Source organism: Trichomycterus rosablanca, chromosome 4 (assembly GCF_030014385.1).
Source record: "Trichomycterus rosablanca isolate fTriRos1 chromosome 4, fTriRos1.hap1, whole genome shotgun sequence".
NCBI lineage: Eukaryota > Metazoa > Chordata > Actinopteri > Siluriformes > Trichomycteridae > Trichomycterus > Trichomycterus rosablanca.
The window spans coordinates 30583543-30594715 of record NC_085991.1 but is presented as its reverse complement, the minus strand read 5'-3'; the positions used below and the strand labels follow the sequence as shown (position 1 = coordinate 30594715).

At 38.5% G+C, this 11173-nt stretch overlaps 1 protein-coding gene and 2 non-coding genes across 3 annotated transcripts; 2 read left to right on the top strand and 1 right to left on the bottom strand.

The window, feature by feature from the left end:
- Positions 1-1877: 1877 nt before the first annotated feature.
- Positions 1878-5842, top strand: elp5 (elongator acetyltransferase complex subunit 5). Its single transcript, XM_062993175.1, has 8 exons — positions 1878-2179; positions 2281-2341; positions 3221-3301; positions 3377-3588; positions 3895-4070; positions 4176-4271; positions 4389-4489; positions 5151-5842. The coding sequence occupies exons 1-8, from the start codon at positions 2125-2127 to the stop codon at positions 5257-5259; spliced, it is 891 nt and encodes a 296-aa protein (XP_062849245.1). The 5' UTR covers positions 1878-2124; the 3' UTR covers positions 5260-5842.
- A 3305-nt stretch (positions 5843-9147) lies between these two features.
- Positions 9148-9229, bottom strand: trnas-uga (transfer RNA serine (anticodon UGA)). Its single transcript has one exon. It is a non-coding gene; the product is annotated as a tRNA-Ser (tRNA).
- Positions 9230-9442: 213 nt separating this feature from the next.
- Positions 9443-9524, top strand: trnas-uga (transfer RNA serine (anticodon UGA)). Its single transcript has one exon. It is a non-coding gene; the product is annotated as a tRNA-Ser (tRNA).
- The last annotated feature ends 1649 nt before the right edge of the window (positions 9525-11173 follow it).

Sequence of the window (11173 nt, the reverse complement as noted above, 5' to 3'; positions counted from 1 at the left end):
ACTCGATGTCATCTGTGTTACAGAAGCGAGGACGCCCCCTGCAGTCCAACTCAGCCGTGTACACCGCGCACTGTGGCATTATGGGTCATGTAGTCATTAACATTAGGGGGCGCTCGGGTGACGCAGCGGTAAAACTCGCCACCACGCCCACCAGTGCTGAGACCTCACGCTCGCAAGTGCAAGTTTGAATCTCAGCTCTGCTACCTGCCGGCAGGGTGTCTACACACAGACATGGTTGTCTATTGTCTGCCACAGACACAATTGGCTAATGTTTACTAGGTAGGAGCAGAGCCGTAGATAGAGAGAGTTGCGACACTCCTTGATCTCGCCGCCACGCGGTCACGTGGTTCATGTAACCCTCCAATAGTTCCAAACAAACCCGGCGCTGTCATGTTCTCATATGGGACCGGCAGCAGTGAGTGAAATATTAAACATTAAATAATAAACATTTGTACAATTTCTGGGTATTTTCAACTGCCTTTACATTTACTGCATCTGCTTTAATGTCAGTTTGGTATATGAAGTGGAAGATTGATGTTTATAATGACTTGTTAATAGGTCGTTCTTGTAAACATACAGTACATTATATTAGCATACATTACATCATGTGATATCATTAAGTAGTAGAGACAATATACAGTACAGAGATTAAAGTTTTTTTATGTTTTGTTTTTTACATAAACTAATCTCCCTTCACTTTCCTGAGGATTCATAATAATAATAATCATTTTGGTTAAACACTAAGCCATGTGTCTGGATTCATAAGGTTTACCTGCACTGAATGAACAGATTCATAAACACACTACCGTACCTTTAACATTATAGTGCAGGTACATGAAAAAGCATGAATTCATCTCTTATTTCATGAGTGATTAATAATTCATTCCTACATGTAATACATGAATGAATTCAATCTGAATATGCACTAGTTCATTTTGTCTAATGTAAGTGGTGGACAAGGTACACAAACCATGCAGTTGAGTTAAAGTAGAGATATCCAAGGTAAAATATTACTCCAGTAAAAGTAGTAGTAAAAGTAAAAATACTCTTTACCTCCACTAAAGTACTAAACTAAATTTACCTTCAAATGTACTTAAGTGTGAAAGTAAAAGTAGAATGATTTATTATGGCTCTAATGTTTTATGATCATTTCTGTAACAAGACTCTTGATTAATTAACTCATTTTAGGTGAAAAGACTCTAGTGTCATTAATTAAGCTTAACTGACTAAGCTAAATTCAGTTATACCTATTAATTAAGATAAACATGTAACATTTAGTGCTGAGCAAATGCTAAACAATAACAGTATTAAGTATATTAATGACATCAAATTCATTATTTTTTTTTTAAACAAAGCAACATACAGCTAAAAATGTTTGATAAGTAGTGGAAATGAATGGGGCTCTATGGGATGTTTGGAACTATTCAGAGCTCCACAACCCGGAAGCTGTGCAGATAAAATGTCCCGCCCCCTTTACAACGGTTCCCTATGGGAGGGTCACCACTCTGTTCTCTCTACCGCTCTGAGTAGGAGGGCCAGAGGGATTCTTCATGACTGCCACAAAAGCTATATGCACACGCTCTTTCATATTCTGAATCAGCCAGCTTTTTCACTTCTAGCACTCGTATCCAATGCATATAGTTGGTGTTATTCTATGATGAATTGGAACCTTGTCTGTTGTGTTTTCATGCTTTGGGTCAAATCCACGTTTCCAGGATACAGCGGTTAATGGAAAAAATGAATAAATGAAGCTCCCGCAATGCACTCCCTCTAGGTGGCATTAGTACCAAGTGTCAGAACAACGTAATGCGCTGTATCGTCGACGAAGAAGAAATGTGCGTTATCCTGAAGCACATTCTACTCTTCTTGATAGGACGCATGAACAGAACTGACACGGTGGTGTTTTAGTGCACTCGGTGTTTGACAGATGTGCGGTTTGGGACACGTCTTTAAGTTGGTCAACCCAACACACATGGTTGGAAATATTCTTTTACTTGTTTCTTTATTATGTAGTCGTCGTACCAAAACTATCTGGACAGACATAAACAGACAACTGCTTTAATATATTATTCTAATACAGTGTTGTACTATCTGAATTTCACACTCTGGTCTGAACTGTTCGCAATGTTGTTAGATGTATTACAGGGAGCTGAAGCTGGAGGATTGGTTGTTATTAAAGGTAATACTTCCTCTACTATTGTTGGACTAGTGTTTGCCAAATATTGTATAAATTCGCTCTGCAATTAATGTTGATTTAAAGTTGTGGCATTTCTTTTCCAGATACCGTCTCTTATTCTGGACGGCGCCTTCTTAAATATTACATAAACTGCGCCTTAAAGAGGTATGACATTGTTTACTGTTCAGGTTCTGCATCTTAGTGTTCATTCAAATGCTCAGCTAAAGGTTCTTTCGAGTGTTTATGACCATCATTTTATGTTTACGACATGAAGAAGGTTAAAGTAGACACATTAACATCAACAAGAGAAAGAATAATGTTTATTCCTGTATTTAAGCCTATTTTTATTGGGCGGCACAGTGGCTTAGTGGGTGGCACTGTCGCCTCACAGCAAGAAGGTCCTGGGTTCGATCCCCAGGTGGGCCGGTCCGGCGGTCCTTTTTGTGCGGAGTTTGCATGTTCTCCCCATGGGTTTCCTCTGGGTGCTCCGGTTTCCTCCCACAGTCCAAAAACATGCCACCAGGCTAATTGGATACACTGAATTGTCCTATAGATATCTAGCCGCTAGATGCACAAACCAGTGCATTGTAGTGCCGGTCCCAAGCCCGGATAAATAGGGAGGGTTGTGTCAGGAAGGGTATCCGGCGTAAAAAAAACTGTGCCAAATCCCGCCGGAAATGCCGACCCCGTAATCGAAAAACGGGACAAAGGCTGAGGAACAAGAGGAAGAAGAAGATTTAAGCCTATTTTTATTAATTACTGTTGTATTCTGTATTTTCGAGTAATTAAATTAGATAACTTATCTTGTGTAAGGATTTGTTCCATTTAATTTAAAAATATTGGTGCAGCAAGGAGCAAAGGTAAAGTAAAGGGGTTTCTTCAACTTGATTGAAAAAGTTTGTGGAAAAAGTTTAATGAGGAAGAAACTGACTAGCTAGCAGATCCTGATCTCAGGTCAATCCAACAATGTTAATTTTGGTCTCCACAAACTTTTTGGCATGTTATGAGTGATGTAGATGTATTGAGTTCTTTTGTATTTTTAAGGGAGGACGCTGTTCATGTGTTGGGTTTTGAAGTTCCAGAGCAGGAATTGTTTGCTGGATTGTACAGCAACCGCAAACATTTGTAAGTCTTGAATAATACAACAAAATAATTTAAATAAAGGCAATACTAGAATTTTAACATATTGTTTATTGATAGGTTTCACTTTCACAATGCATACGGTGATCCCCTGGGCTGGACTAATCAATCCTCATTCACTGTGAAGCAGTTCTGCACACCAGACATCACTCGGTTAATCCATGAAAAACAACATGGCAAAGCTTCTGTACTCGTCATCGACTCTTTTTCTTGGGTTTTAAGGCATTGTGACCCAGCTTTTATTTGTCAAGAACTACAGAAACTAAAGAGAGGTTTGTTGTGCAACATATTTAAGATTTCCACTCACCCACTTTTAAGTTTAGGTGGTAAAAGGTTAATGCAGCAATGACGTGGTCATTGAGCCCAAAATCACAGTTTACCTACTGTTATCTGGCAATTCAATAGAAAATCTTAAAGTCTAATGTCAGCAGCACTACAATCAAAACAAAACATATCAGTTTTTTTCACTGGTTTCCACTGTATTGTATGTTATTTGGTTCACCTTGCCACGTGAGCTGAAGCATTAGTTGTCATGTTGGGACATGCTGACGTAATTATTTTTTTTTATTGACTACCAGGAGGCTCTGTCAGGATGATCATTGGTCTACTTCACATGGATCTTCATCAGCAGGGTGTCATAGGAACCATTTGCCATTTAGCCAGCACTGTTATCTCTGTGACACCTGCAAGCAATGCAACGCATGCTCTGGCCAAGACAACATGCCGTAAAAAATCTGGAAAGGTTATGCAGGAGGTAACTGCTGTTTAAAAAATAAACAGTAAAGTTGTGTTTAAAGTGTTCAGCATTTATTTTGTTTTTAAATGTAAAACCAACTTTATTATTTGTGTTTCCTATTAGCATGAGTTTTTTAGTATAACAGAGGACTTAACACTATCCTTAGAAAATAAACCTGGTCAACACGGACATGTACAGACAGATGTGGACAGTAACGAGGTCAATTTATCTGTTTTTGTTTATGTAAAATATCTTTCCAAATATTTGTCCATGTGTTTATTTAGGATAGAACAATGTGTTTCATCATGTCTATTCCTCTCATATTTTATCCTGAAGGTGGATCCAACATTAAATTTGACCTTTAATCTTCGTTTGTCAGCGGTTGAGAAGGAAGCCAAGGAAAAGGTTGCACTACCTTTCATCTTCAGCGAAGAAAAGTAAGATGAATTAATTTGTGGCTAAAACATTATTTGTCTTAAACCCTCCCTCCATTTAAAGCCTGTGTGGAATTTGGCAGGAATTTTCTGTACTTGCCTCTTAAAAAGCAAGTAAGTAGATTGGCTGCAGTAATTGCTGCTAGGGGTAGGTGTGTAAATGTATGTTGCCATACAATTGATAACCGCAGTACTCATGTAAATACATGGAGCACATGCCTTACTCATTACAGACACTGACTGGAGGTGAGTGTCGATTGCTTTGCATCAGAGTGGTTCAGCAGGTAGTGTGGGTGGTGGTCAGTTACAGAATTCTGTAGACCGGGATTCTATTCTTGTATTGGTATCCAAGTGAGTTTCATTTGGATACTTTGTTTTTTGGCACTGTTCATAAACACACCATTAGTTGGATTAACTGCTATGCAGTTGCTCTTAAAAGTAACTAAATGGTTGATTGTGTGATGGATATGCACCATGACGTGTGTATTTCTGCATTGTGCCCAGTGATTTAGTGACCACCAGATTTCGAACCACCACTAATCAGAATAAAGTTGCTAAAGATAAATAAATTACATTTTAAAAATGTAAAGCTGGTTCATTAATTTTAGAATAAGAAAATACATTACTTATTGTTTTTATACCCTTTTTATTTTCTTGTAAACAGGAAATCTGCTCTGCTGAGGCCAAACCAAGGTTCTGGACGCATTATGTATGAACCTGATGCCAATGATGACTTTGATGAAGAAGACCCAGATGATGACCTTGATGTCTGAAAGTGAATGTCAAAGTGTTTGCTTTATCAAAAGGGTTTTGAAGAGCCACCTATAATGAACTTTTGAAAGATTTGTAGCGTCATGGTTTATATATAAAAAAGAAAAACAGCATAAGGTCTTCAGACGTCTATGAAACAAGGAAGTGTGTGGTAAATGGGCAGCACTTCATTTTGTTATTGGTTTCATTAAAATGCCAGGGTGCTGCTTTACAAGAGAAAATGCAGTTTTAAGGTAATTGTTTCATAAAAACAGCTCTATTACATTAAGACAAAAAAGGAGCCTCTTAACAGTAATACACAACATAAAGGATTTAAAAATGTATGTGAGAGTTAAGAAATTAAAATGATCAATGCTGCTCTCCTGCACGAAAAATCTTGATCACCCATGCCTATGAAATAGGCAATATCAATTAAGAACACATTTAATAATACTTAAGTGGTAAAGCATATGCTTTACATTATTCTCTATGTGAATATTATTATGCCGTTAGATGTTTTATGTTTACCCACTTAAAAAGATTAACAGGTTGTTTCTAAATGTGTTGTGAAGAAAAGAAAACTTTTTATCTAAATAAATATTACCTCTGCCTAACTGTCTCTGTATTTGTATGTATCAGTATCTGTCTGTATCTCTTAGTGGCAGTTGTCGCCAACAGTTAAGGTACTGGACTAGTAATCTAAAGGTTGCTGGTTCAAGTCCCACCACTGCCAGGTTGCCACTGTTGGGCCCTGTCACAGTACTGTAAGTCGCTTTGGATAAAAAGTGTCTGCAAAATGCAGAAAATGTATGTGAACTTCATTTAAAAAAACTTGACACAGTAGTTCTGGAGTTGTTGCTGCTTATCTAAAGCTTTGTAGACTTTTTTTCTCTAATACATCTTAGTTAAGGCTGTCCTAATGTTTGTAAAGGATTAAAATGATTCTAAAGAATTAGAAATTGTGTAGCTACACCTCACCTTGAGTATATATATATATATATATATATATATATATATATATATATATACAGTGTATCACAAAAGTGAGTACACCCCTCACATTTCTGCAGATATTTAAGTATATCTTTTCATGGGACAACACTGACAAAATGACACTTTGACACAATGAAAAGTAGTCTGTGTGCAGCTTATATAACAGTGTAAATTTATTCTTCCCTCAAAATAACTCAATATACAGCCATTAATGTCTAAACCACCGGCAACAAAAGTGAGTACACCCCTTAGTGAAAGTTCCTGAAGTGTCAATATTTTGTGTGGCCACCATTATTTCCCAGAACTGCCTTAACTCTCCTGGGCATGGACTTTACCAGAGCTTCACAGGTTGCCACTGGAATGCTTTTCCACTCCTCCATGACGACATCACGGAGCTGGCGGATATTCGAGACTTTGCGCTCCTCCACCTTCCGCTTGAGGATGCCCCAAAGATGTTCTATTGGGTTTAGGTCTGGAGACATGCTTGGCCAGTCCATCACCTTTACCCTCAGCCTCTTCAATAAAGCAGTGGTCGTCTTAGAGGTGTGTTTGGGGTCATTATCATGCTGGAACACTGCCCTGCGACCCAGTTTCCGGAGGGAGGGGATCATGCTCTGCTTCAGTATTTCACAGTACATATTGGAGTTCATGTGTCCCTCAATGAAATGTAACTCCCCAACACCTGCTGCACTCATGCAGCCCCAGACCATGGCATTCCCACCACCATGCTTGACTGTAGGCATGACACACTTATCTTTGTACTCCTCACCTGATTGCCACCACACATGCTTGAGACCATCTGAACCAAACAAATTAATCTTGGTCTCATCAGACCATAGGACATGGTTCCAGTAATCCATGTCCTTTGTTGACATGTCTTCAGCAAACTGTTTGCGGGCTTTCTTGTGTAGAGACTTCAGAAGAGGCTTCCTTCTGGGGTGACAGCCATGCAGACCAATTTGATGTAGTGTGCGGCGTATGGTCTGAGCACTGACAGGCTGACCCCCCACCTTTTCAATCTCTGCAGCAATGCTGACAGCACTCCTGCGCCTATCTTTCAAAGACAGCAGTTGGATGTGACGCTGAGCACGTGCACTCAGCTTCTTTGGACGACTAACGCGAGTTCTGTTCTGAGTGGACCCTGCTCTTTTAAAACGCTGGATGATCTTGGCCACTGTGCTGCAGCTCAGTTTCAGGGTGTTGGCAATCTTCTTGTAGCCTTGGCCATCTTCATGTAGCGCAACAATTCGTCTTTTAAGATCCTCAGAGAGTTCTTTGCCATGAGGTGCCATGTTGGAACTTTCAGTGACCAGTATGAGAGAGTGTGAGAGCTGTACTACTAAATTGAACACACCTGCTCCCTATGCACACCTGAGACCTAGTAACACTAACGAGTCACATGACATTTTGGAGGGAAAATGACAAGCAGTGCTCAATTTGGACATTTAGGGGTGTAGTCTCTTAGGGGTGTACTCACTTTTGTTGCCGGTGGTTTAGACATTAATGGCTGTATATTGAGTTATTTTGAGGGAAGAATAAATTTACACTGTTATATAAGCTGCACACAGACTACTTTTCATTGTGTCAAAGTGTCATTTTGTCAGTGTTGTCCCATGAAAAGATATACTTAAATATTTGCAGAAATGTGAGGGGTGTACTCACTTTTGTGATACACTGTATATATATATATATATATATATATATATATATATATATATATATATATATATATATATTCATACACCGATCAGCCATAACATTAAAACCACCTTGTTTTTACACTCACTGTCCACTTACCATATAGAAGCACTTTGTAGTTCTACAATTACTGACTGTAGTCCATCTATTTCTCTACACACTTCAATGGTCAGCACCACCACAGGACCACTACAGAGCAGGTATTATTTAGGTGGTGGATGATTCTCAGCACTTCAGTGACAATGACATGGTGGTGGTGTGTTAGTGTGTGTTGTGCTGGTATGAGTGGATCAGACACAGCAGTGCTGCTGGAGTTTTTAAATACCGTGTCCACTCACTGTCCTTATTAGACACTCCTACTTAGTTGGTCCACCTTGTAGATGTAAAATCAGAGACGATCGCTCATCTATTGATGCTGTTTGAGTTGGTCATCTTCTACCTTCAGTAGTGGTCATAGGACGCTGCCCACGGGGCGCTGTTGGCTGGATATGTTTTTGGTTGGTGGATTATTCTCAGACCAGCAGTGACAGTGAGGTGTTTAAAAACTCCATCAGCACTGCTGTTTAACTAGCACAACACACCAGCACAACACACACTAACACACCACCACCATGTCAGTGTCACTGCAGTGCTGAGAATGATCCAACACTCAAATAATACCTGCTCTGAGGTGGTCCTGTGGGGGTCCTGACCATTGAAGAACAGCATGAAAGGGGCCTAACAAAGTATGTAGAGATACAGATGAACTACAGTCAGTAATTGTAGAACTACAAAGTGCTTCTATATGGTAAATGGAGCTGATGAAATGGACAGTGAGTGTAGAAACAAGGAGGAGGTTTTAATGTTATGGCTGATCAGTATATGTATTTGCATTGTTTTCATTTGTATTTGAATTTGAGCAACTTATGTAATATCAGTCCTGTCAAAATATACCATGACCATCAATTTATTTTAACCCCAATCTGATTACAAAATTGTTTCCCTTAGCAAATTAGGGACACTGTAAAATCTGTAAATGAAGCCCAGCATTTCCTTGTTGAAATATCTAAAGATTTACTGGGAAATTATATCTCATGTGCAAATTAAAATATGAACCGTCAAATCAATGCTACCTGCACACATGTGCATACCCAATTTCAAAACTACTGTATCTCCAACATGCTACCAAATTGTCAATGAAAGATAGAACTTCATTAATCCCGAGGTAAATTGAACAAGTTCGCTGCGAGCAGGGTTCGAACCTACGCGGGGAGACCCCATCGGATTTCAAGTCCAACGCCTTAACCACTCGGCCATCGCAGCTGATACGTTGGAAAAGTATTCAATCAAAATCTTTTAAATGCATTTTACAAAATGTCAGGAAATTGTGTTTGTACATGATTGTTTTCCAAGGTACTAACCATAAGCCACGATGAGATAAATAAAACATTAGGAAATTTTGATTAATTAATTTGTTAATTCTCTTAAATCTTTATTTAACTGAAAAACAGTTTTCCAATGTTTTTCAATGTGTTAGCTGCGATGGCCGAGTGGTTAAGGCGTTGGACTTGAAATCCAATAGGGTCTCCCCGCGCAGGTTCGAACCCTGCTCGCAGCGAACTTGTTCAATTAACCTCAGGAGTTATGAAGATTTGTCTCTCATTGATCATTATATGAAAATTTGGTAGCATGTTGGAGATACATTGTTTTCAAACATTCCACAAAAAGCAGAGAATCATGATTGGGTATGCACATGTGTGAAGGTAGCATTGATTTGATGGTTCATATTTTAATTATGCACATGAGATATAATTTCCCAGTAATTCTGTAGATATTTCAGCAAGGAAACGTTGGGCCTCATTCACAGATTTTACAGTGCCCCTAATGTGCTAAGGGAAACAATTTTATAATCAGATTGGGGTTAAAATAAATTGATGCTCATGGTATATTTTGACAGGACTGATATTACACAAGTTGCTAAAATTCAAATACAAATGGAAACAATGCAAATGAAGACACTACATTAAAAACCCACATTTTTATTTGCATAGTCATGCATATTCATGGACTTTGAATAATATAGAGAAGTGGTATTCCAAAACTGAGAACCACTGACTAGAAAAGATACACCCCGGAAATGTTTTACAGTGTCTTACAGTGTGTTTTTTTTCCACATCTCCATTTATTTCTTATTACCAAGAAGGTACTTTTTTTGGGCAAATGTATGTGGACATATATCACAAATATTAATTTTAGGTGGTGTAGCTTGGTATAAAAAATCATTAAAATTATTAAAACATTTTGGAGAAGCCCTTTCTGTCTCACTATGAGTGTGCCCATGTGCACCAAATAGGTCCATAATGACATGCTATGAAAAGTTGAGCGTTTTGGAATTCCACTAGATTGGGCTGTTGTAGCTGTAAGGGGAAATGGGTGTCTTCTAAACCAACATACCTAAAGTAAGAGTCAATAAGACAATAACAGTGGGGTATCATTGTAGCACATATAAATCTGTATTTAAAGTCAGTTTAAAAAACAGAAGTAATTGGTCGGAATGTGATGTCTTTAAATAGGGCAATGACCTCTCATTAGGACACACAAAAAAGTGATGAACTTTTTCATATGTGAACAATGTGGTCTCATTAGATTACATGTACTGTAAGACATGTTCATGTAAGTGATGTCCTCCCATGAATACAGCAATTTATTCATGAGGGTAAGTACACAAAGTCAGAGGATAATACAATCCATATAATGACAGTCTCGTAATGGAATATTAAACACTGTCATGCCCTGTTACTACACAATAATAATTTGCGATGGTTGGCTGCACAGATGGATCAGCTTGCTCCAATGCCCTCTATATTTTGTCCACTAAAGCAGACTAGCCACTGATAATTTAATCCTTGTCATGATGTTGTCAATCTAGCCTATGCTAGGTCTTCCTAGACCTCTGAGCACTTCTATAAGTCCTGTCATAACACTGCCTTTAATGATGTCATGTATGCCTCATTACATGCCTAGAGTAATGTAACTTGTAGGACTTAATGTGGTCCAGTAGCTCCTTTTCTGTTCTTGCCATCTAGTAAACTTGTTCAGTGGATATCATTATTGATCTTCAGCAGTTTTCTGATGTGCATGAATCTTCCTCTTTCTTCACTGTCCAGACTTTACAATCATGTTCTAATGGCCAGACCAAAGCTTTTAATAATAACTTGGTGATGTTGTTTTTTCCATATTCTTGTCAATTTGACCATCACTGCCATT